The sequence below is a fragment of the Anomalospiza imberbis genome, chromosome 5, assembly GCF_031753505.1.
Source record: "Anomalospiza imberbis isolate Cuckoo-Finch-1a 21T00152 chromosome 5, ASM3175350v1, whole genome shotgun sequence".
Classification (NCBI taxonomy): domain Eukaryota; kingdom Metazoa; phylum Chordata; class Aves; order Passeriformes; family Viduidae; genus Anomalospiza; species Anomalospiza imberbis.
Window position 1 is genome coordinate 64,137,835 of NC_089685.1, and position 25,511 is coordinate 64,163,345.

Here is a 25,511-nt window from a genome sequence, read left to right on the forward strand (position 1 = left end):
CCCGGCCCAGCCAGCGCCGGCGGGACTACAACTCCCAACGTGCCTTGCCCGCCTGCCTCTTCCCACTCTCCACCCTGCTGGCGCGTCCAGCCCGCGTTTTTCCCGCCTTCTGATTGGTCGCCGCCGGGCGCCGGCTGCGTGCCGATTGGCCGCCCGCCACGTGCGGCTCGTGTTGCTTGGCGCGGGCGGCAGAGGCGCGGCGGCGCGGGGCGGGGTCCGGGCGAGTTGCTTGATTGACAGCTTGATAGACGGAGCGAGCGGGCCATTCCAGAGGCTCCCGGCGCGGCCCCTCACGGCCTTCCCGGCCGGCCCGTGCCTCCCCGCCGCAGCAGGAGCAGCGGGGGCGGGCGCTCTTTCCTCCAGGCTGTGCTTGCGGTCGGTAGCGAGGCAGGGGGCATTAATCAGTGGAAAGCCGGGAAGGGCTTTCCAGGCGGACGCCTCAGGCTGTGTCAGGCCGGCGGGGCAGCTGCAGCAGGCCCGGCTGGGCCTGGATCTGGCCCTCTCGTGTAAGAGTATGTCTGATATCGTTGCCCTCACCAATGTATCACAGTTTATTGGGGGAAAAAAAAAAAAAAATCTGTGTTGTAAAGAAGCCTGTCATTTAGCAACACCGGTGGGAGCAGAGGAGTCTTAGTGCTTTGTGAAGCCAAGCCCTGGATTTTCCATGGAAATGAAACATAAATCAGTGTAGGGAAAGGTGCAGGAGATGGGAGGCTGGCTTCAGCTGGGTTGCTGTTAATTGTTAGTGGTGAATTAGGTTTTAGTAAATACTTAACAGGCAGGTATCTCTTAGGCAAAGAAAATATTTCAAACTCCATGATTTTCTACAGAAAGATAAGCTCTTGTCAGTCAGCCAGATTTTTTTCTTTCTGTCTCTCCACTATGCAGGCTGTAAGATTTCTTTCCCTTCAGTTAGATATTTATTCAGTATAAATAAATGTTGCATTGCAGCTTTTAACAGGCACAGCTGGAGACTGTAGGAGGACACATGCCAAAGTGAGTCTCAATCCCCTGAGACACCTGCAAGAGGTAGAACACTGCATGGCAAAGCAGCACTTGCCACAGGCACACCACTGGGTTCCTCTGGCAAGACTCTTCAGCAGCTTGCGGGGGAGAGTTTTATCCCAGTCAGACAGCTGTGCCTCCAAGGTGCGGAACAGTAGCTCTTTCTCTCTGCATCATTGTAATACATGAGTGTGTTCAAATTTAACCAGGTTCAGGCTCAATCATTGAGGATGATCACTGAGTCTTTATGGGTTCCAGTATGTGTGTAATTTCACTGTATGCACCTTTCCTGGATCTCTTTAAAGCTGCCAACTCAGCCTAAGCGAGTTGTCCAATTTGTAGTTGCTGGGTCATGACTTTATCATGTGCCTTATCTGTACTTTTCTTACAGGCTTTTTGCAGCATTTTTATGGCTTTGCATTTTCTTTTATAGTATTTCAGAAACAAACCAAGAGATCCCATGATGAAGCTGATGTCACAGCATTTTGTTCTGAAATCAGAACAGTGAACTTAGGGACAGAAGGAGTTAGAGGGAAAGGAATAATTAATTTAGCTTTATGAGGTGCACTTTGTCTTCAAGACAGTGGAAAAATAAGTTCAGGAATAAAAACGAGCACCAGTACTGTTTCTTGGTCTCAACTAAAGGAATAAACTATTTAAGCAAAATTATAAAGATGAAATTTACTCAAAATACTACTGAAAAGACTAAAATTACCATGCTCAAGGCAGAGGAGTAAACATCAGGAGTATCTACTGAACTCTGCAACTGATTTGTTTAGTTCCATTGGTTACCTTCAGTTTTCCAGTTTGTAAAGTAGAGGGAGTAATGATTGTTTAGGACAGAAATTGTCTCCTGAATATGCTAAATACCACTATATGTGGCTTGTGCCTGCTGAATCCCTTAGCCCTCATGTAGGTTGAGGTAAGAGTTCAGTTTGCAGTGTTCTGAGCAAGATACAAGTTAACCTGCAGTCAGCAGGATCTCAGATGTCAAGACTAAACAGCTACTTCCTTTGCCTGGTCTAAGGGGACTGTGTTCACATGCCAGTTCTTGAAATTGCTTTTTCATAGTGTCTTGTGCCCCTTGTGTGACTCTTGGGAGCTGAGGAAGTTTAATGTCTTAAAAAGTGTTAATACAGAAGGTTGCTTGTAATCCTAGTGCTTGGTGCCTGGCTAAAATATCCAGCATGAAAGCTCTGCAAGGTAGATATGGATGGTCTCAAAAAAATCTTGAAATATTTTTAAGATGTGTATGTTTAAATGCACTGGCCATATATTTTCAGTAGTGCTTGGCACAGATGATGAAGGAATGATGTGCAGCACTGAAGTTAATCTGTTAATCCAGACTTTTGCTAGGACAAGCCTTTGCCATGTATTATGCTGCTGTAATCCAGGTTACAGCAATGTAGAACATGGCAAAGGCTTCTCCTAGCAAAAGTCCCATGGGAAATCATTAGTAAAATCTTATGCCTTAAGTTGGTAGGTATCCAGCAAGACTTCACAGTATGGTATTTCTGGACATGCTCCAAGAAGAGAACGATCCAAACAAGACCATTTGCTGATGAAAAAAGATCAGAGTTAAGTAGCAAATGTCTCTGTGATTTGGTGTTATGTGTATGTATTGCATAATATATACCCAAATATTTATATTCTGTATTGAAGTTTACTCTCTTATTAATTCTTTCCCCTTTTCATATGTATAAGGGTAGCTAATGAAACAACACAGTTGTTTTCACAGAGACATGGAAATTACTGAAGGTAAACATGAAGGAGATGCAAAGCAACAAAGGCATGTTAAAACATGAATCTAGTTAGAGCAGAGAACAATCAGTTCTGTTTTCTTCTTATGTTTAGTATCAGGTTTTGCGTAAGGCTAAGACATCTATCCAGAAGCTGGAGCAAACCTTGTGTTCTTTGCTGAAGATGAAAGGTAACTGTATGCAAGTATTTGCTTGGACAAAGAGCCTGGATTTGGTTTTTATGTATTTGTTAGAGACAGAAGTACACAGCTGAGCCCATTAAAGTATTGCACCAGCTGTGCCTTTAGTTGTAGCAATAAGTGAGGGATAGTGAGAAGTCTGTCAATCCACTGAGTCCCGTATCTCAGAAATCCCCCTCTGACTCAGCCTTTCCTACCCCCTCCCCAGCCTAGGTGAAGAGAGGAAACAAGCAATTCCTGCTGTCCCGTGGCAGCAGGCCATTCAGCCTGAGTACCCTTGGCAGCCTCACCCCAGCAGGTGTGGGGCTGGCACGGGTCCCCAGGCTGGATCCTTAGGCTTCCACCCGGAGCCTGCAGGAGCTGTGTGCTCCTCCTGGCCGCAGCAGTGTGGCACAGTGCCAGTCACAGCTGTCACCAGCACCCAGCCCTGCCAGAGCTTAGACTGCACAACAGCACGCTGTGGTGTGAGGTAAAAGGATTTCCTAGGGCAGGAAATTGAAGCCTCTGGTTAAGGGTGTACTCTGATATAAATGGTTAAGAGAGATGCTGCAGTTTTGTTTTCTTTCAGCTTGGCGGGCCCTCCTCACGCCCTGCTCTCTTACAGCCTGTGACACCTTGGTCACTCTGGCCAGCAGGTGCTGTCTGCACTTGTGGCAGCTCCTGCTGCGGGGCCTCACACCCTCAACAACGTGCCTTCTGTTTAGTGCTGCTGGCCACTGCTTCTGCTAGCAGCAAGCAGGACTAGGGGCTGATAGGGTAGAGGCTTTGGACATATTTTTTTGTCCCTTCAAGTGTCCAAATTCCTGTCAGCTAGAAAAGAAACTGCTATTCATGTGACTCGCACCTCCAATAATTTGAATCAATTAGAAGTCTCAGTGCTTAAAATGAACAACCTCATCTGAACCCACATCCTTAGATAACCCATAAAAGTGAGTCACAGGTAGAAAGAATAGTTTGACTGAGCAAAATTGAAAGGATAACAAGCAGGGAGGCTGGTTGAGGGGAGTTTGAGGCAAGCTTCCCCTTGTATGTACTTGCATATATGTAAAATCCATACTGCTTGTGAATCACAGGCTGGATGTCAGGGTTTTTCACATGCAATTTGTTTATTATAAGGTATTCAAAAAATACTGTATTGACTAGTGTGTGCCCGGGGTTTGATTTGCAGGTTGTTTTCACCATCAGTTCTGTAAAATCAATGTTAGGAAGAAGGCATTGATTCTAAGTTCCTCAGGGTTCATAAACGCCCAGTAGTGCTTGTGATGTTCTAGGGGAGACAAATGTTTATTCTTTCACATCATTTTTGCCTAATGAAAAGCTGTGGCTTGTGAAGAACCAGTTGACAGTATTCTGCTTGGTTGGGGCTGAGGGTGAGAGAGAAGTCAAAAGTGCTGTTGATGTGACAGTAACCTTTCTGCTGACAACAGCGAGCTGCAGTCTGGAGGTTGGGAGCCCATCCAGCTTGGAGGAAGTCAGGGAGGAATATGTCAGGAGGCAATTCGGCAGTCAGAGGTAAGGGCTTATACCAGTCAAGAAAAGATAATATTTTGCACTTGCTTCCATCCCAGCATCTCTGAAACTCTTTGTCATTATTACTGTATTTCCAAGCAGAGGTTTTTCCTCATGAGGAAAGGACAAAGAGTTTTCACCTGGACTGCTGTAATCCCATGGAGTGCACAAACATTCTAAGCTTGTTGTTGGTCTTGTTTCCAAACAGTGCTTGTATTTTTTTTTTTCCCTTTCTATGTAGCTGATCTCTGGCAAGGATGTCTCACTGCCTGAAAAGCAAAAGAAGGAGGAAGAAGCTGGCTTGGGAAGAATTCCCTTAGGCTCTGGAGTCACCATGACAAGGGCATTATTAATCCAGTTGAGAAGCTATTAATGTGGCTTTTTTCCCTTGTGTTCTTTCCAGCAGTACATCAGCCTCAGAAGATATGAGTGAAAGTGACTCTGCCATCTGGTATTTGCTTCAAGAACATGAAAAACAAACACTTGAAGAATATGGGAAGCCAGAATTGATCCAGTTTTCAGACACTTTATCCCCAGATCTAGTGGAATTTGAACGGTAGGTGCACCCCACATTGCCTTGAGGGGTTTAACTTGTTTGCATTATCACTGTGTATCCAGGCACTGCTGTTCATGCAGCCCTGCTGGAGCCTGTGTCTGCCTCACAGCAGCCTTGTGCCAGCAACCTTGGCCCTGCTGGTGATGAACTGATCACTTCCTAAGTCCCTGCAGCTTGCACATGAACGGACTCTTAGAGTTGTAGCAGCCCCCAGCTTTTCAGGCCTTGGTAAATCCCTGAGGATTTTTCACTCCTTAAGAAAAAGAAGAAAATTTTTTTCAAGTGTGTCAGTCCCTGTGTTGCCACACTTTACCACTGTATCCCTGCCATGGGGCTAGATTTTAGGAGGGTAAGAATTGCTGCTCCAGATGAATGTGCCAAGAGTCTAGCTGTATGTGTTTTAAGGAGGTGCAGGAACCAGAGGTAAGCACATTCTGTTCCTCACAGTGATGCTCATCCTTCCTCGAATGGCATTGTTATGAGGAGCTTGAACACTGTTCCCCTTCCAGAAGCAGACCCTTAGCTCCTGGCAGCTTGGAGTACTTTTTTAGTGGGATCAGAGTAGGGAAAGGCTGGATTCAACCAAGTAAGATCTTACAGCCCTCAGCCTCTGGCCTGCAGAATAGTGGTTGTCTGGAAGATACCAGAAGGCATTCTGCAACAATGCAAAATTGTCTGCAACACTGGGGAAGGGTGGGGGGGACCTAAAAACTCATGTGTTATACTTAGAGCTAGTGGATGTGAGTCTGTAAACCTTTTAAGCTCCTAAATGCATGATGCAGGACCTAAAAGTCAAAGACTGCTGTTCTCATGTCAGTTGTCCATGTATTTAATTTGGAAGTCGTAACATAAATAAGGTAAAATTACTGGTTTTTTGCAAAGTTAGTGGTATCTTAAAACCAAGTATTATACTCCGTGTTCTTCCCCTTCCTGTCAGACAAGACTAGGAGGTACTTAAGAGGTTTTATCCTGCATTTCCAACAGGATAAACGATTATTTGATTGCCAAGATGAGAAATAGATGCATGTGTAATTTATCCTGTACCATCAAGCAGTCAATTTCACCCTAACCATTCCACAGTTAATAACATGCAGTGCAGGAGAATCCAGAGCTGCAGCTGTCATCCTCTTCCATGGTATCACCACCACAACCAAAAATCTCTGCAGTTCCTTCTTCTCTTTTGCTTTGAACTGCTGTGTATTTCTAAAAATCCCTTTGATCGCCGGGTTTTTTCCTCAAAAGGAGACTGCAGCTGGACCAGCAGATGGCACCAGCTTCCCACTCATGCACCTGCTTTTGCTCTTGTTAGAATTGGAGGTGGCTGTAGTTAAGGTACCGTTTAGAAGACCTTGAAATATGCTGAATCAAGATTTTCAGGATTAGAAAAATCTGCTTCATCAAAGACTGCACGACAGAGCCATAAACACCTGACTTTCATGTTCTTTACTGGCCAGGTAGACCAGGGCCTGTACTGTGTAGACTCCTATCCTGTAGTCCTAGGGCAGATTGCATTTGGTTTATAGCTAATTCTTGTCCAAAAATGACGTTTTATAACAGGCATAAACAACAAGGACTCTTCAGCAAAGAAAGCAACAGCCTTTTGGTGATCATGTAATCACACTGTTTGGTGATCATGTAATTGCATATTTGCTTCGAGCTTCAACTGTCTGGGTTTTTTCCCACATTCAGCAGCAGGAGATACATTGGTAGGACTTCACAGTACTCTGTCCAGTGCAAAATGTGGTTGTCTCCTTCCAGCCGGGAAGGAAATAGTTGACTCGTGCTTCAAGCTTAATTTCTTTAGCCAAGCAATCTAATGGTGGTTCGTGTTCCGCTTGAGAAATTCCAGGTCCTTTGTTTGGAGCTGGACATCCAGAAACCTTAGTGAGTGCACTACCTTACATGAGAATGCTTATTCCCCTTCTGCTATTTTGTCTCCAGCAGTAGTGGAAAATACTCCAGAGTGTGGAAACTTGGGTTTAAACAGGTTTATGTTTGCCTACAAAATTATATTTTTAATATTGGTTTGCTGGAACAAATAAAAAATAATTATGTCTTTTGAGTTACTTTCTCATACAGTACTGTTCAGTTAATCAGGAAATGTGCTTATTTGGGACATCTTACAAGGAATCATTTTGAGCCCAAACATAGTAACAATGACTGCTGTTTATAGAGCTCTTGGATTATACTCCTTTGATCTTTTTATTTTCATCTGAGACTCTCTAAGCATTTAATTAATGTAAAATAACCTTCAGTGCTGCTCTCTGAAGTAGACATTATTATCCTTGGTTCACTGTGCCACACAGTGCTAACAGAAGAAGCAGGCTTGATCTGAGATTTAGTCACTGGGTAGAAATGACCCCTGTGTTGCACCACCAGTTTCACTACAGACTGCATAGAAGTCAGCGTTAGGGATGTGTTTCCTTAGATGTAAAATGGAGGAATAGGAGCACCCATGCATAAGTCAGAGCATCCAGACCTGGGGCAGTGTCTTTCTGTCTGTATGTACAGTACCTACTGCATCAGGATATGACCTCAGCCAGGGCTTTAAAGTGTAGCACGATGCCAGTAAATGTATAACAAGTGACTTGCAGTGCAAAAGGTTCAGGATACAAAGACAAGTAACTGAAAATGTATTAAATTCCAGAATGAGGTTTGCCCATGCAACCCATACAACCTGCAGTGCCTGGAGCTTCTGTTGTGAGACAGTCCTGCTGAGGCTGATGCTGGAGCCTGCTTTTTGCAGGTGAAATCGTCAGTGTTGGGCACCATTCAGTAATTGTATGAAGTCTGGGAGGCAGAGTCAGTGAAGTAGTTACGGATCAGAGCTACTCCCTGGTGTCCTGCTGATTTTCAGTAGATGGCTGCCTTATAGCCTGCTCTTAAGAGATACTCCCTTTCCTTTCCTTCCAGATACCTGTATTTTTATAAGCACACAGTGGATCTGCTGGTAGAGCATGGAATTGTTTGCACTGGAGAGGTCCCTCTTCCTGAGGTCTCCACAGCTATTTCCCATCTCTGGCAAGAGCTTTCTGAAGAGAGCAGGGACAGCATCTTGCAGTACTGTAGCCAGAGAGATTTCCTCATGGATCCCAAGGCTGCTTGCCCAGAGCCTGCTTGCACTGAAGGTAGTGTGAGGGACAGCGGAGGTAACAGTGAGGAAGCCAGTGGTTCCTCAGTCTCCACACCAGAGGAAGTAAGTGCTCAGCAACATTCAAAGTCTGCCTCTGAAACTCCAAGCCTTCAGATGCTAATTGGCTCTGCAGCTTTTAATTGCAAACATACAGTAGTTGTAACTACGTTTTCTCAAGATCACTTGAAAGCGTAAGTGGAGACAATAAGCAGTCTTTGATTAAATGTCTGCACCAGATTTTCTCTTGGTGAGATACCTAGTGAGCTGCAGAAGTGCAGTGGTAGCAATCCTGCTAGTCTCCACGGACTTGTGGAGTTTCTGTGCTAAGTAACAGTTAAATTTGCTCCTACCTTGCTCCAGGGACAGGGAGCAAGAGCAAGAATTATACAGTTACTGTGCTCTGCAGACTCTTCAAAGAGCACAGATGATCTAAATCCAGAAGGGATACCTAGTTTGCCAAATCCTGCTGTGTTTTGGGTTGGGTGGGTTTTTTTCATCAAAGCACTTAGTAGCAAAGAGAGAGTATTTTTAGACCAGTCCCAGTGGTACAGGGCCAATGACTGCCTGTACCATGCACCTCTGCAGAGCCAAGAAGTCAGTGACTGAGTAGACCAGGGCATTTATTAATAAGAGATTGAGTAAATAACAGACAGTTCTATCAATGGTTCCTGGAGCACCGATTGCTGAAGTAATTAGCTTTGAAGAGGTATGTGTAATTTCATTAGCTGCAAGGAAGGGACAGATGTTTACCTTTAGCATAGAAATAAATGGCATTGGCATGTTCTTTTTGAGTCACAGGACACAACTGATATTGCTCATTGCCTCAGGAAATGTTGTGGGAATGTTCCCTGTATGGTATTTCTGGCACAGAAAGTGTGTGAACTGCATTATGGCAGAGTGAACTAATGAGTTTAGTGGTCTGGTACAAGGAACATCCAAACTCTAACTGGAGTCAGTTTTGGAGAGACTGTCTGGTACAGCTGAGATCTCCAGCCATAAGCAGCAGTCCACAGTCAAGTCTCTAAAGCACTGATACAATTCATGGTTTTTACTGATTTTTTGGGAGATGTCATGTGAAGTCTAACTCCTGGAGGTTGAAGCACAGGCTTAAGGGAGTGGACTGACCTTGTGTTCCTAGCCATGAAATACAGTTATTCCACATTATTCCTGTCTCCACAAAATCTCTTGGTTTACTCTAGCTGTAACCATACCTGTTAAATGTAAAGAAAGAATATAATGTTTTTAAAGACTTCATTATTAAAAATTATGCCCTAGGTAAAACTTTTTAGGTGGCTGGATATGCTGACATCTGAAGTGATTTCTCTGCTAGGTGATGTTTGAAGATGCATTTGATGTTGCTGCTGGTTTCCTTGACAGAAGCAAGGCTCAGGGAATGTCCAGCCAGAGGTAAATTACAGACTCCCCCTTTTGGCAGACATAGTACGTTCATAGCCCACTGTCAGCAGTCCATGGCAAGTGCTCTGCGGAGTAAGGCAACAGCTCTCTTTTTTAATAAATGCTCAGAATAGCAGCCTCCAGCAGCTGTGCTCACAAAAATACTTCCCTTTAAGGGGAAAAGGTGAAACGACTAATCGTCATTTATAGCAGAATCAGTAAGAATCACTTACTAAGAGCCCCATCACTTCAGGATAACTGGGGTCCTTCTGATTTTCCTTGCCTCTCTGCACAGCTATTTGTTTTTTCAATTTACAATACTTGCCATGTTGTCTTTTTCTCTCTCACTTTCCAGGCCTGTGACCAAGAGGCATTCCCTAATAAATCAGCTAATCATAAGCCATACTCTCATTTAATGAAACAAAAATGATAATATGATAATTTTTCAACATTTTCTCCCTTGTCTTACCCTAATTCAGTCACATGGAGGTGATCAGGTTAAGGTGTTTGGTGTTGACCTGAACAGTAACACCAAAGAAACACAGGACCTTTTAAATAACATCTCTTTCCTCTTCAGTTCAGATGAGTAACCTAGAAGAGAACATGTCAGATACAAAGCTGGCACTGCCTTTGATTTTTTCCAGTAGACCAAAGAAAGAAAAGCATTGTTTTCCTCAAGAGGAAAATCACATTATGATTCATCTTTTATGTATTCTTTCTACTTAGTCTTTGTTAAGATTGTTTCTCTTTGCAAACAGTGTTTTTAATCTGTGGGGTTTTAATCCCATTTTCTACTTATTTCTCAACATTCAGAGTGATCTTTAATGTGTATCTCTTCCTTTCACCACCATTCCATGTTGCACTTCCAGAAGGGAATAAATTAAAATAAGGTTGTTTTGGGTGATGATCAAAATATATTTGAATGGATGAAAAAGCTTAACAAATACTTTTTTATTAAATAACATTTATTAGGTCACATTTTCCATTTGTTTTTAAAATACGATTAAGTATTCCTTAATACTGCAAAGTATTACTAGAATCTTTAAAGTCTGTTTTAGGTCCCAAATAAGTTTGGTATTTCAATAGTCAACATTTATTGTTTTCTGTTTCTTGCCTGTTGTTCTGCACCTTGTAATTCTGGACAGAGGTGTGATGGCAGAACTTTGTAAAATCCCAGGAAGAATACAGAGGTGAGGTCCAGAATGAAAAGCTTAGCTTTGTGCCACAGTTACCTGAGAACAACTGCCAGTTATAGCTAACATGTCACTTCATGACCACAGGTTACTGCATTGACTCGAAAACTTCACAGAAGTTAAAGCTGTTCCTCTGAACAGCCCTACCAAATACACTCCCAAATGACCATTGTTGCTGACCGTTTTAAATGGATATTTACTTTTCCCCAAAACAGTGTTACTATGCTGTAATGTATCAGCAGATCTCCTTGTTGTGACACCCGTTTCTTGTATTTCTGTTCTCTGTTCTTACAAATCTGCCTTGCACTTGGCAAACAGTATCTCATCAATGCATCCATCACAACTCTTCTCTGTCTTGCTTGGCTATTTTCTTTAATATCAAAACCATCTTAAAAACAATTCTAATTTATTTTTTATTTATAAGTAAAATATGGAGGAGAGAAAGGAGACCAGAACACAAAATTAAATACAGTATCTGATTCCATTTTCAGTTCAGCATTAACAATCTGCACTTCTGAAAATCCAGAGGATCATCAGAGACTCTATCTGCAGGTCACTGACTTCCTAAAACACCTCTTCTTCACTAATACACAGTTTTGCCAGGTAAGCCTTGCCAAAGGATTCCTTATAGAAGGAGCAGTGTATTTCAGAGCAGTGTATTTCAGGAGCAATGTCAGAAAGAGATTTTTGTATTCAATGCTTCTGATCATATTGTCCAGAATGACTCCAAAAAGAACTTGGGGTTCATTATTGTAGATATGTCATTCCAAAAGGCCAGTAGGATTGCCTTTGTAAGAGGTTAAGTGTGAGTGAACACTGCTTTGAATATTAATCAAAATGACAAATGGCATGAGGAATTGTAATTTTTTTTTTATTATTATTGCTTGCATGAAACTTCCTTGTGGAAAAGCTTGAATCTCCTCTGAGCAGGTAAAGCTCACTTTCCAGCTCTTCATCAGCCCCCAGGTGCTTCATTCTGAGCTCATTAGAACCACCTTCTGCCTGTCTGGGTGCCAGGTTCCCTGCCCTGAGCCCTCCACTGGCAGGCCCTAGAAGCAGGATATTTGTGTTCTTGAAAGAGCTGATGAAAAGCTCCTGAGCTTCCCCCTAACTTCAGCCTACTGTTGCAGGTTTGCTGAGCCAGAAGTCTTTGTGTTTGCATTGTTCTTCCTCCCCTTCTTGCCTCCCTGCCATGGAGGTGGCTCAGAGCTTGGGTAAAGAGCTGAAAGGGAGATAGCCCTCAGCCAGAGCGTGCTTGTTTTGGTTCAGAGTCAGTGGTACCTCCACAGTCGCTGTTGGTTTGCTGGTTTCTATTGCCTAGTTCCCACCTGGCCTTTGGTACTTGAGCAGATGCTCCTTTGAAGGGAAATAGAAGGTTTGTGATGAAGGGTAGTTGTGACAGAAAACAAAGCAGAAACTGGTGTTGCACCACTATCTGAATCCATCACAGAGAGACTGCTGCGTGCCATTTGGTTCCCCCATCCTGTACCTAGTAGCACTGAAGAAGGGCAGAGAATGGCAGCAAGAACAGGAAAAGGCATTGAATACTGTTAAGAGTAGGACTGTTCTACAAAAGAAAAGACTGGGGGGTACTGAAAGACCATTTTATTCATACATGGTGTGGATTCAGTACACAGAATGATTACTCATTGTGTCTAACACCATAAGAACTAGAAAGCACTAAATAAAATGAACAAACAACATATTAAAAATATTTGCATGTACAAATTACCACATTTAGACTCCAGGGTCATCAATCCATGGGCAATTACAAAATGTGAAGGACCAGATTCTATTTCCAGTGCGAAAAGGCCTCACAGCAGAGTTTGCTATAATGCACAAGCATTTATTGTAAAACAGAGCACACTGTGTGCCCAATTCTTGCACTTTTTTCTAAACTTCCCCTGCTGGCTGTTGTCAGAGACCAGGCACTGATCTCCACAGCTGTCTGTGAATAACTATGTTCTGTGTAAGAGCAGAGCTCTTCTTATGTTTAAGTAAATGACTATGAACTCAGCAGGCCTAGAAAAGAAAGAAAAGCTTTAGGCAAGATATGGCATTTTCTGGTTTTAAATTTCTTTTGTGAGTGTCATGCCTGGCATGGTCTCATCTTGTCCTTCTGCTTGGGGCTGCCTCATTATGTGTGAGCCCAAGTCCATCTCACAGCTCCCAGATGAGGTGGTATGGGAAGAGGTAGTGTATCTTTCAAGGTTTAAAGAGGCACATTTAAAATAAGACTAGGAGAATGGAAGTGATGGGAAGACAAGCAGCAAAAGAGGCCAAAGTACTGCACATTGGCAGTTGACTGTACTGTGTAGATCCGAAAGGAAAAAAAAAGCTGCACAGGCTTTTTTACACAGGAACTTTTAGTTATCTGTGATAAGACAATAAAAAGAGATTTGAGCACAAATCACCCAGGATAGATAATATGAAGGTCACAATCTGTTTTCATTTAGAGTGCAGAACAGCACATCTAGACACTGCTGCCAAGAGGCAAAAGAGCAGAAAAAAGAAAATATGACTGACAAGATATTTTTTGTTTTGAGAGCAGAAATTCGGATCCATCTCAAAGCAAACAGATTGAGACAGTTATGAAAGTGGTTGCAGAGCAGGGATAGAAGATGTTCCAGCTAGCTTGAAACACACCAACTCAGGCAGCAGCAGAGAGATCAGTATAGGCTACTCACCTTACCCCAGAAATTGGGCTGCTCAGAGCATCAGAGACTCCTGGACTTGACAGGGAAAGGAACCTGTCCTGCTTACCTTATTGGTATGACTGAACCTCTGCAGACCATTCCCCTTCCCTTGATGTGGAACCTGTGCTGGTGCTATGCTAGCACAGGAGTTTGGGCAGTGCTGGCATAAATTATCTCAAGGATAAAGCAGTGTCCCAGTACACTGTGCACACACCTTGTAGGACATACAGAGGTGGGTAGCAAGTACAGTAAGTACCAAGGTAAGGCATACCACTGAAATACAAAAGCCAGCCCATGGTCTCCTTTCCTTTCATCTGCAGAGTTGACGAGGTGGTGGATTTTATTGGTGGTCGTTCATGCCACTGCCATGTTCTGTCATTTCTGGTTAACTGTCCAGGTACAAACTACAACAACTGCTGTTGGACTGTGGATGGTTGCTGTTTCAGAGTCACAGCTACTGAGCACAGCTCCTCTTGAGCCACTGCCCTGGCTCTCAAGGCTACCAAGGGCTTGCACTCCACTGGAATAAAAAGCTTCAGAAAGACTCAAGAGGAGGAGGGAAATAATTTGGACAAGGAAAGGGAGAGCTCTTTAAAGGGCAGGGACCCCAAAATGAGAAAAAGAACATGCTTCTACAGTATATGATAGAGAAATATTTCTGAGCATGAGATTAGTTAAGCAATCTTGTAATTTTTCAAGAGCTGTTGTCTTAATGTCACATTATAAGAGAAGCTTAGCAGCAAAGGCAGTAAAGAGTTAATTTAGATTGAGATCCAAAGGTTTTACCTAAATGAAACTCAGTGGTTTTTTTTTCTAAGTAGTACTGAGCACCTGTGTGTCTTCAAAGGCCCACTTTCTTTTAAAATGATGGATTTTAGATGAGTCACTTGACAAGCAAGTGGTATTTAGTGCTTCTTAAGCTATACATTTTCAAACAGCACCTATTTTTAAAAGCAGTATTTCACTGAAGAGTCTTGCATCAATGCAGAAGGTGGACTAGATGGACTGCAGGCATGAATACTTCTATCTTTCAGACTTTGATTTCTCAAGAGCCACTTATTCTCTGTTAACTGGTGAAAGAGAAGACCCTTTCCTTCTGTTGCTAAAAGTGGAGCAAAGCCTGAAGTTGGTAGAAGTTAAGGCCTCAAGGAAGCTCTCATACCTTCAGAACCTGTTATGTGAACATATTTGCTACCACAGTCAGTAACAGCTGTCTAGATTATGTAAACAGACACAGGGTTGAGCCCTGTGATTTTAGAAGGAAATTGGCAGAAAATTTGAGCCATTCTTCATCCGGCACCTCAGGAACTCAGCAAGTGCTCAGGGAGGAGGGAGGGCTCATGCTGCATTTTCTGGTACATCAGCTCTTGACCAACTCATTGTATATTTGAAATTCAATGAAGTCCTCTGGATTTTAACCCTGCTTGACTTTGGGGGGGCTTTCAGGAAGAAGATCTTCACTATGATCATGAGACAGTGATGCTGCGGTGCACTGAGACCTTCGATGATGAAGATTTCTAAACAGTGTCTCCACTAATGTTTTGCCAAGCACTGCCAGGTACACCAGGCACGGGAGGAGGCTTCACCTCTTTCACTGAGCAACTTCTCTAAGCAGAGTGTGGAGACACTGTGTTGAAATGGTTCGTTACCATTGACTTCTCCTTCCCTCATTATTACTTCTTGATATTATCAGTTGAGTAATTTATACTTTTTAAAGGTTTTAAAGGTCTTAGCTATTTATTAATAAATGTTTTTACCTCTTGCTATTTCATGTTTAGCCTTGCTTCACAAAGAAACGGAGGCATGTACAGTTAAGTGACCTTGCCTAGAATAAGGTGCGGGAAGAGCAGCAGGGAGGCCAGATCAGTGGCAATCTGCACACTCCCACAGGATGCAGGTCTCAAACTGCAACCTGCAAAAGTCATCCCCTGACAGTGATTACTTTTCTGGTGCAATTTTTCATCTTGGGCTCACAAGGAAAGAGGGATTTCCTCATAGAGAGTGGAATGAGGCTCTTCTCTTTATGAGGACAATGAGCACCCACTCCCCAGTCACCCAAAAAAGTGCAGGCACAGTAATACACTTCGGATTATTTACTTTTGTAAAGCCGAGTGACCAGCCCTGTGCTCTTCTTCCACATCTGATTCTTGGATGAGTAGTGCTGCTCAGATAGTGTCTTGGAATTAAAAGTGCTGTGATATTGAATAAAGTCCTTCATATCTCTGAGTTATCATTAAAGGCTCTCTGCAGACTTGAACAAACTGTATTCTGATAGTGGTTACGTTGAGGTCATGCTACTAGCCATCACAAACAGAAAGGATGGAAGTTTTATTTTAAAACCTAAAGCTGGTGTGCCTAGATATCCAACTTCAGCAGCCAGCTTTTAGAATGAGTCCAAGAGGCCTGGACTGTGGCCCAGATTGCCTTGGTGCATAAAAACATGATACATTCAGGCAAAACCACGTGGAGCTGAGTACTGAAGTACAAGGGAAGAATAAACACTACAGTGCCCTTTCTGTCCCTGCAGTTGAGGCTGTGGTAGCACCCCCAGATGAATGTTTGCCACACTGCTGTGTTTGAAAGTGGGGTTGCAGGGGTTACATTTGGGTTTAGGAGGTCTTCGGAGTTCTCCAGGGTGCAGCCTTGCCATCCCCTGGCCTTTCCAGTGTGCTTCATTTATACATGCTGGCATTGCTTTGATGCTAGAAGCATTGTAATGACATTAAGGAGAACATGAAGAACACGTTACTTTGGTCCCTCCTCTGGCATGATCATAGTTCACAGGAGTGCAGGCCTGCAAGTAATTCTTTGAATACCACCTGCCACTCGCTCCAGCAACCACTCTGAGAAATACCATTACAGTGTACGTGTTATTATTTATTATACTTACAAAAAACAAGTATTAATCTCAATGAAGGAAACACAGGCTTATGCTAGAGCAACAATTTTATTACACAGCACCAGCAACCACAGGACCACATGTGATCACATTGCATGTGGCCCTACAGGCTGAAGCTAATAGGGAATAGGAGCAATAACCTGCACACCTGTTTTCCAGAGAAGTGCTTGTCACCACACTAGACCAAACAGGTACAGCAAGGGTACACAGGACACAGCAGTAGCATAGGGATGTGTAAGATTGTGAGCAGAACTCTTTTCTCCATTTGATGAGGATTCCTTAATCTTTGTAGGGTTGGGTGCCCTACAGTAAACTGTTTCTCCTGAGACTCCTCCCAGCACTCCAAAGATGGGATACATTTCAGTGAAGCTGTTTTTTTCTGTTAGTTCAAGAACCTAACTAAGGTCTCTAGAGTCCCTTTGTGGTCTGAGGCAGAAGAGACACGTTCAGAAAACAATCCGTCCCATTAACTTTAAATGCCTCTCTTACAACAACATTCATTTGACTGGCTAAATTATGGGAATTTGGAATGAGATGAATCATGACCGAGAGGCACCTGCTCCTTCCCCTTGGCCGGGTTGAGGTATACAACACAAGGTGAGAGGCTGAGTGCTGCTTTAAGGTGCTGAGGATTAACCCCAACCCAAGAAATGCCTGAGAGTGGTACGGGGAAGCTCCTTCAGCTGGCAGATCAGGGGACAGGGAGCCCTTCTGCTTGAGCTGAACAGCTGCCCCTTAGGGTGCCCAAGGGTCAGTGCAAGGAAGGAAACAGAACATCTTTACCAGGCATTTCTTGGGCTTTGGTGTTCTCCGAGAAGTGATTAGGTTCTTCCCAGAAGTGAGCAGGCAGGTAGAGAGAAGGAAAAAATTACTTCCTCAAGGCCATCAGTGGTGCAGTCAGCAGAGCTGGGAAGAGGAAGACATTATCCTTTTCCTGCTCCCCCCTCTGACAGCTGCCAGCTCATGCTCAGATGACAGGGGCTGCAGACACACTTTCAGACCTCTATTTCTAAGATGAGTTCACTTGCAGGCAAGGTGCTTATATCCTTGTATCAACACCAATCTCGGAGTTTCTTTCTAAGCTTGCTTTAACACTGGTTTTCTGCCCAGCAGCCTTCAGTTCATCCATTGTCTTGTCACAAGACAGTCTTCTGGGGCAAGCAGGGAGATAGCGAAACCAAGAGACATTGCAATATCTGGTGCCTATGCCAAAAGGAAGGTCATAGACCTTGGAAATGAGCTGAGAGCTCTCCGTCCCTCCCTTGTGGCTTTGCTTCCATGCCAGGAGCCCCCGCTCCTCCTGTGTTCCTGCAACAGCAAAGTGAGATTGTTGTGTTTAAAACAGCAGGTGTTCGAGCATAGGGCTGCTTTGTGTGCCTCACACCCACTGCTCAAATCCCAGCAGACCCAGCACAAAATACAAATCCCTTCTACTTAAATCCTTCCAGCTCCAAAGAGCTCTACAAATAATTCACTAACAAGCTTCCAGACAATACCCCTTTTCCTGCAACAGCTTCCAGATAAGCAGCTTTCTCCAATGCTTTCCATGGGAATCATGTATACCAAGAAGTTTTCACGTGCCATAGGAGATCCAAGACCTGTTCAAAGGGGAGGTTCATGCAGTGCTGGGAAAGCAAGGCTGCATGGTAACTGCCCAGAGACTTCAGAGCAGATTTAGCTAGCAGTTACTAGTCAGTCACAGGTATTTACCCTAGCCAAAGGAATTCCTAATTACCTGTAACTGCTGTAGCAGCAAAGTCCCTCTTGGGAAAGGGAGTGAGCACACCTGTAAATTCTGCCCAGAGGAGCTGATGATTGAAGGCTGCAGGAAAATTAATGAGCCAAAAGGAGACTGGCTTTCTGAGAAGCCTCAGACAGTAAAAGAATCTGGTTAATAGAGTGTCCTTTCTTCCTGCTCTTTTCCTACAGCAGAAAAGAGCATTTCCTCTCCTATTCTTATGCTCTCCCTCCCCATGCTATATGAAAATCCAAGGCTCTTTGCTGCCTGTGAGGGCCAGCACCAGCCTTTCCTACTGCTTTCCACTGCTGTGGCTTTAGTTCAGCCTCAGTTTTAGCAGCTCCCATACTGTCACACACTGGCTCCTTACACTTCTTATAGCTGCTTTCCTCTCTCCTTTTAACTAGCAATGTGGTTTTAGACTGGCATTTTCCCTGAAAGACATATTTGCCAAATAAACCTTTTCCTCAGCCTGGGTTGTTCCTGAAAAATTATTTAATTTTTGATAAGCTGCTGTTTTCCAGCCAGAGACCATTTCAGTGATGTCTCCTGTTCCTCACTCCTCTGTGGGACAAGTGCAGTCACACAGTGTTTCATGGTTGCTAGCACAACTCCTATCCACAGAACAGGAGTCATGAGGACAAAAAGTACCAGGAAACAAACCCTAGGACAGGCACAAACTAGCAGCTCATTTCAGCAAAGCTTACCTGGAATAGTGTTATCCAAGATAAAGCCCATAAGTCCACCCACAAACATGCCAGTGGTGAGAAGCACCAGGATCACTTGGTCAAGCTGGATGATTCCTAGAAGAAAAATAAAGCTTTAGATCATGGTGCAGGAAGAGCATTCTACCTGTTTTACCAGCAACATTTCTGGTGCCAAAAGGCTGCAAGCTGCATGCTCGCTTGGACGAGACTTGCAAATCCAAAGCGGAGTGTAAGATTTGGCAGTGGAAGGGAGAATGATCTCACAGCCAGTTTCAGACCTACAGATTCACAGACCCACAGTGGGCAGGAGATGGCTCATAAATACACTAAGAGCTTATAAACAGTGCAGACCCCAGCACTGTCTGAGAAAAAGCCACTTTCAGCTCCAAACACATTCAGCACCTCCACAACATAACACCTAACAGCTCCCTGCAGGAGCACCAGCTTCAGTTGCCAAAGAAATATGAATGTATTTAGCATGGGATTCCACCACAAGGTCATCAGGTGTGATGTTTCCCCTTGAGAGCTGATGGCCATGAGCAGTGGCACTGAGCATCTGATAGAGCATCTATAGAGCATGTGGTTTGTGGGCCCAGCTCTTTAGTCAGCCCACCCAGCACACCATGTATGCTTTAAGAGAAGACACTCTGGCCTTTGTGATGAAGACATTAGTCACACAAGACACAGTGAAGGGCCAGCTGCTGGAGAACTGACAATTTCAATAAAGTGAACTTGATGGAATTTAGTAGAGGAGTATGCTCTTGCATTTTGAAAGCACAGCATTTTATTGTGTATGAGCACATAAGAAAGCCTCATTCATTGAGAATCCAGTCACTGACCAAAAGCGGAGATTTCTGCACCAGAACTATGCATCAGAGCAAAAGGCAAAAATAGCCCTCACAGAAAGAAACAGACAACAGTCAATGCACAGGTTTCAGCATTTTATCAGGAGAAACTATTTTAAAAGATTTCTCTGCTCAGCCTTTCCTTCAGTTTTATACTACAGAAAATGCTTCTCATGTCACTTCTTACCTGTTTCCAGCAGAGCACTATTTTTGCTTGCCCAGTTGGGAATTGTGAGGCCGGCAAATAGAGAAAATCCAAAGATAAAGATGTTTCTTGAGGAGTTCATATCTGTATACTGCACAGAGAAATTCCATAAAATACATGAATAAACTGTGGATTACTGTTGTGTTCATGAGACATGGTGGGATGCACACACTGGAATCAGGAATGGACCCAGCCCTGGTGCTGCTGGGGCATTTGTGATCCTGCAGTCCCCAATGCCAGCCAGCTCTGCCCATACCAGGCAGGGCAGCCCACTGTGATTTAGCCCCTCTGGGTACAGCCCCTTTTCTTTACCTGAGGAATTGTCAACATAAATGTTTACATTTTCTGCAGTGTGGTTATAGCTGACACAGTCTGTAAGAAACTGACTTGAAACTGAGGGACCTGTGTGCAGTTTTGGACACCACAATATAAGAGATAAAGCTATTAGTGAGTGTCCAAAGGAGGGCCACAAGGATGGTGTAGGGTCTGGAGGGGAAGCTGTATGAGGAGCAGCTGAGGTCACTTGGCCTGTTCAGCCTGGAGGAGACTGAGGGGAGACCTCACTGCAGTCTGCAACTTCCACATGATGGGAAGCAGAGGAGCAAGAACTGATCTCTTAACTCTCATGACCTGTGACAGCAAAGAGCATGATGCTGAGTCAGGGGAGGTTTAGGTTGGGTATCAGGAAAAAGCTTTTCACCCAGAGGGTGGCTGAGCTCTGGAACAGGCTCCCCAGGGAAGTGGTCACAGCACCAGCCTGACAGAGCTCAAGAAGTGTTTGAACAATGTTCTCAGGCACACGGTGTGACTCTTGGGGTGTCCTGCTCAGGGCCAGCAGTTGGACCCGATGGTCCCTTCCAACTCAGCTTATTCTATGCTTCTCTGTTTCAATGAAATTAAGTCGCCTTCACCAGGGATGAAGCAGTGCTCACACAGCTGTTACCTGTAAATTGGAAATCCCCACTGCCACGATAACTCCGAACATCACGAGGAACATGCCTCCAATCACAGGGATAGGAATGCTGGCAAGCATTGCCCCAACCTTCCCAAAGATGCCGCTCAGGAGCATGGCACAGGCAGCAGCAATGATCACCATTCGGCTCCCTACCTGGGGCAAGAGGAAGAGGAGGCAGTCATGCACTGACCGGTAGAGAAAGGCGAGGGGTGGCAGGCACCAGTGCCAGCCTGTCAGGTAGGTGTTGCAGCTCTGGCCCTAGCACTCCATGGCAATGTTCAGGAACAGGTTTGGATACAGCTGCTGGTGAGCTGGGATGCTGACACTGAATGGGAAGCATCAGTATTTGTGGACCATAAATGTTTATCATGAAAGGCACTCCAAAAGCACCACACCTATTTACTCAGTGTTATCCTCTCTCCTACTATTGACAGAACCTCAACAGTTTGCTATTAAACTGAAATTAAAAAAAAATAGGAGCACAGTAATACCCACTTGTTCTTGCTCTAGCCTAGAAATATCTTGGCATACATACAAGCCTGGTATTGCAACCCTCCAGCCAGTTCACTGGACAATCCTTCCACCAGGGTTTGGATTGACATCCAAAAGTGGCTTTCAATGATGTATCCCACAATGATCCCTCCATTCCCAGAAGACCAAGATTTCAGAGACCAGAGCTGGCTGGCTGCTCCATCCTAAGCTCTGGGATCTGATATATCCTTTCTATGGTCAATAAATTAGAAGTAAGGAAGCCCTTTGGTCTGTCCCTATCTCTCACCACCTGTCTATCTCCAGTAAAACATTTTTTTTTCTCATTTTTTCCCCTAGGAAGAGTCAGAGTGGTTAAGCACTATAACAAAGATGGGATGAAGCACCAAGTCATGCCCTTAATTCACATCTGCTAGAGCATATGAATAGGAAAGAAAAAGAGTATCTGCCAAACAAAGGGTTGAAGGAGACATTTATATGGAAAGTGAAAAGGAAAGAAGCAATATTCATTAAACTTCCAAGTCAAGATATGCCTTGCCCACACCAAAACTTGGACTACCTAAAGAATCATGCTAAACTTACAATATTTGTGTCAGGGAAGCTCCGTAATCCTCTGCAAACATTTTATAATTCAATTAAATATTTTAATCCCTCCCTTTAACTATCTGAAGAATGTCTAATTAGAGGACAGGCATTTGGTGAATGCTTTCAACAAAAACATTCTCAGTAACTAACAGTGTCTCTTTTTAAGCATTTCTAAAACATGTCCATTTAAAATATTTTAAGTCTTTCTTGATTGTGAAAGATAAATTAAAAAGATTTGGTGTGGAGTTTCAAATAAAATCATGCATTGCCTTCAGGTGCTTCATTGCTTTTTATACTCTTTGGCTTAAAACCTTGGGACACTATTATCACCTAAATGTTAATTAATAAAAGTCAACAGATCTATTTGTTCCAGGATTAAGAACAAAGATTCAAAGTCTCGATTTGCTAAAATGTTGAATTACCATGTACATGGGGTTGGCCTTAAAGGCAAAAGACCTAATCCAGAGACAGCACTGTGACCATATTCTGCTAAAGCACTAGTTTGGAGTTTGTTTCAATTATGTCAGGAAAACAATAAAATCAGTTCTCTTTCTTAAGGCTGAAGAAACTGCAGGGTTCCCCAGAACATGTGGTGACTCTGAGGCCTTTACCTCTCTTAAAAATCCTCTTTTTCTTGGAAAGGAGTTCTCAGTACTGGTATACTGGGCCTGATCAAGCAGTTTAAATATTGGTGCCTGGTGCCATGTAGGATGTTGCATTTTGGCAGCCTCTCCTTGTCTGCCCCTGTATGTATCTGAGATCTCAAAAGACCTCTCCAGTGGTGCTGGACATCTGTGTTTAAGAGAGGAAACAAGTCCCTTGTGTTTCCATTTGTTATGGAAAAACATGTTTCCCATGTAAAAAAAGAAATTAAATCTGCCTTGTGCTCTCAGCACCCCCATCTGTCCCAGCCAGAGTGTTTACACTGATTTAAATTGACTGAGATGACACTCTATTTTCAGCTCTTGCAAGTGTGGACAGAGTAAGCAGAGGTGGGATCCAAGGGGAATATGTCTCCTGAATCAGCAAGGATGGCATGTCCTCCTGGAGGACTCGGCATACACTGTGAGAATACATGTCCTATAATCTGGTAATTATGAATTTGGGCAGCACCCCATACATACAATGCATGCAGCAAACTACACATCAGGAGAGAACTGGCTCAGGTGGATGGTTAGTATGCGCAGACTTCCTAGTGACAATGCACACACGGTGACAAGCTAAACTGGACTCCAAGCAGACATCCAGACAGCCCCTGGTGCTCGAGGCAGCCACCTCAGTCAAACACCAACACTGCAATGTGTGAAAAACGGTTATTGTGAGTGAGGTTCATAAAATCCAGTGAAATAAGCAATATTCTAGAGTGGAAGCTGCATTTATTTACTGACTCACAGCTCTTCTGGCATGACATTGCTTATTGGCAATGATTTGAAAATGTTGCCCAGTTAGCCTAAATGTCTGTCAACCTGTCCTAGGGCTGCAAAGCTCAGTGAAAATCTTTGATCTGATTGTCAAGCTTATCTCTGGAAATTTCTTTCCCTGATAAGTGCAATTAATATACTCAAGGGACTCACACACAAACCTTTGCAATCACATGTTATAGTCTACCTTTCACATGATTGCCATCCTTGGGTTATAGAAGTTGTGGAATTTGAAGCCCTATTAAATATTCACCCTTACCCTTTCTCTCCTCTCCCTCTCCACACCCATACGGGTCAGCTCAGATGCAGCATTGTCTCTTCAGCCTTACCTAGGCCAGGTGCCACGAGTGAGTGCACTAATTCCCTATGCAGGCCAGAAGCAGAGAAAGGGAAGCATTGCCCACCTCTGTTAAATCATCTGTAGCGCTGCTGAGCTGGTCACCAGTGTGCCAAGGCACAATTTTCCCGTGTTATAAGTTATAAATAAGTTATAAAACTTTCGGGAGGTGGCTGAGATCACTCCCCAGGTCCCGCACACAGCCGTGTGCAGCGCTCTCCTGTACACACACCCGCGGGGGAGCCCTCCGGGAGGCACCACAGCCACCCGCTGCAGCGAGGCTCACCTTGGTGATGCCCAGGGCGCCCACATTCTCGCTGTAGGATGTGGTGCCGCTGCCCGTGCCCCAGGCCCCAGCCAGGAGGCAGCCGATGCCCTCCATGCCGATCCCGCGGCTGATGGCGTGCTTCGGCGGCGGCGGGGCCCCGCACAGGCGGGCACAGGCGTAGTAATCTCCCACGGACTCCAGCATGGAGGAAATCACCCCGGCTAGGATGCCAAAGATCCCAGCCAGGCTCACCGTTGGCGTTCCCCACTGGCCTGCCAGTAAAGAGCTCGGTTAGGTGGAAGTTCAGGGTTTCATTTGCCCTGAAATCTGCCCCGGGGGAGGAAGAACAGCAGGAATGCCTGTGGGTGTTTGCCTGATTTTTGACATTTCATCTCCTCCTGGAAGTCGTAAGTGTAGGTGAAAGCAGGAGTAGGCACGACGGGGAAGGGGAGGCAGTGGTACCTGGGTAAGGCAGCCGAAACCAGGGAGCCTGTGACAGAACGTCCCCACGGCTGTCTGTCCGGGCCAGGTGGCCGTAGGCAGTGGGGGCCGCAGGGAGGACGCTGGTCACTGTCAGCACGTAGCAGAGCAGCCAGCTCAGGGAGAGCCCCAGCAGCACCTGCCCATCACAAGCAGCAGTGGGGTCTGGTTAGGGTATGGCTGTGTCTTCAGCACGGCTGGGGTGGACAATGTGACCCCGCCCGACCCTTTTCCCTGCACACGGAAGGGAGGCAAAGAGGCAGCAGGAGCTCCTGGTGGCCCTCTCTTCTTCTGTCCCTCCCTCCCAATAATCAGGGCCACGGGGAGCTTTTCCCCCTCTGCCCCTTACCACACAGGCTCAGCTGGGAAGCACTCATCTGGACACGAGTGGAAAGAGCCCAAGCAGCCCGGGGTGGGTGAGGCCAGCCCCTGACACAATTCCCTGGTATCCAGGAACCTCAACATACCGGGAAGATCTGGAAGAGGTAGATTGGAAAGAAGTGGCACTTCTTGCCTCTCTTGTAAGATGGAAGCGGCACAGCAACATGTTTCAAGTACTGAGAGAACAGAACTATGAAAAAAGTAGTCCTAGAAGGAGGGAAAATGAGACCATAAACAAAATGGGTGCCCAGCTACCCATCTGTCCCCACATTAAGTGAAGACCTGTTACCCAAGAACCCAGGACCCCAAAGGACCCATAAAAACAGGCTCTCAGCAGCAAAGGGTGGCTCCCCACTCCACCAAGGGCTCTCTGTCTGCGAGGGCCACGTGATGGAGGGGTCCTCCATGGCAGGGGTGTTCCCGGGGCTCGCGCTGATGGAAGTAACTGCAGCTGCAGCTCCTCTCCCATCCCTTGGACACATCTGGGAACAGCAGCACATCTGAGTGCACTCACAGCCTGCCCCCCATGTGCCTTTTGCCCAGGAAAGCCAACCAGATGAAGCTGGAGACTACCATATGTGGAGAGAGGGCAGGGACTGGGCATCCCACTTTACTGCTGAGCTGGTAGAAGACCACGGACATTTCCTGGGTTAGCCAGGCCTCTGAAGGGCTCCTCATTATTTTACAACAAATCTAAATTTTATACATTGAGTGAATTAATCTGGATAGGAATTGGTGAGAAATCAATTGCACCAGCTGAAGTGCACTGACTTCA

At 44.8% G+C, this 25,511-nt stretch overlaps 2 protein-coding genes and 1 long non-coding RNA gene across 11 annotated transcripts in view; 1 reads left to right on the forward strand and 2 right to left on the reverse strand.

Annotated features, from left to right (window-relative positions):
* Positions 1 to 478: 478 nt before the first annotated feature.
* Positions 479 to 15,664, forward strand: STRA8 (stimulated by retinoic acid 8). Of its 5 annotated transcripts, none has more exons than XM_068191602.1 (9): positions 479 to 512; positions 952 to 1,149; positions 2,860 to 2,935; positions 4,372 to 4,456; positions 4,857 to 5,009; positions 7,923 to 8,205; positions 9,473 to 9,549; positions 11,222 to 11,333; positions 14,873 to 15,664. In XM_068191602.1, the coding sequence occupies exons 2-9, from the start codon at positions 1,042 to 1,044 to the stop codon at positions 14,945 to 14,947; spliced, it is 969 nt and encodes a 322-aa protein (XP_068047703.1). In that variant the 5' UTR covers positions 479 to 512; positions 952 to 1,041; the 3' UTR covers positions 14,948 to 15,664. The 5 variants fall into 5 exon arrangements, with proteins under 5 accessions (XP_068047703.1, XP_068047699.1, XP_068047698.1 ...); XM_068191598.1 differs by lacking the exon at positions 479 to 512 and adding an exon at positions 10,683 to 10,727 and having other exon boundaries at positions 570 to 1,149; positions 13,282 to 15,664; XM_068191597.1 differs by lacking the exon at positions 479 to 512 and adding an exon at positions 10,683 to 10,727 and having other exon boundaries at positions 570 to 1,149.
* Positions 9,165 to 11,132, reverse strand: LOC137474760 (uncharacterized). The gene is made up of 2 exons (XR_010999475.1): positions 10,007 to 11,132; positions 9,165 to 9,353 (listed from the first exon to the last, which is right to left on the reverse strand). It is a non-coding gene; the product is annotated as an uncharacterized lncRNA (long non-coding RNA).
* Positions 15,665 to 16,354: 690 nt separating the features above from the next.
* The window catches only part of LOC137474757 (solute carrier family 23 member 1-like), a 33,313-nt gene continuing 24,156 nt past the window's right edge, over positions 16,355 to 25,511 (reverse strand). For 4 of the 5 annotated variants that reach the window (XM_068191593.1, XM_068191596.1, XM_068191592.1 and 1 more), the window contains 7 exons: positions 24,823 to 24,943; positions 24,338 to 24,494; positions 23,894 to 24,147; positions 20,764 to 20,928; positions 19,803 to 19,911; positions 18,771 to 18,866; positions 16,355 to 17,633 (listed from right to left, as the gene is read on the reverse strand). In XM_068191593.1, coding sequence (XP_068047694.1) covers positions 17,365 to 17,633; positions 18,771 to 18,866; positions 19,803 to 19,911; positions 20,764 to 20,928; positions 23,894 to 24,147; positions 24,338 to 24,494; positions 24,823 to 24,943 — 1,171 coding nt within the window. In that variant the 3' untranslated portion in view covers positions 16,355 to 17,364. Of the gene's footprint in view, positions 17,655 to 18,130; positions 18,148 to 18,770; positions 18,867 to 19,802; positions 19,912 to 20,763; positions 20,929 to 23,893; positions 24,148 to 24,337; positions 24,495 to 24,822; positions 24,944 to 25,511 lie in introns of all 5 variants that reach the window. The other variant, XM_068191594.1, reaches the window with a different exon arrangement.

Excerpts from the sequence above, each read along its gene's own strand:
- STRA8 (XM_068191597.1), top strand. The coding sequence starts at position 1,042 with ATGGCAAAGCAGCACTTGCCACAGGCACACCACTGGGTTCCTCTGGCA. Across the intron at positions 2,936-4,371 it reads TTCTTTGCTGAAGATGAAAG|CGAGCTGCAGTCTGGAGGTT; the intron begins GTAACTGTATGC and ends TGCTGACAACAG. Across the intron at positions 10,728-11,221 it reads ATCCCAGGAAGAATACAGAG|TTCAGCATTAACAATCTGCA; the intron begins GTGAGGTCCAGA and ends TTCCATTTTCAG.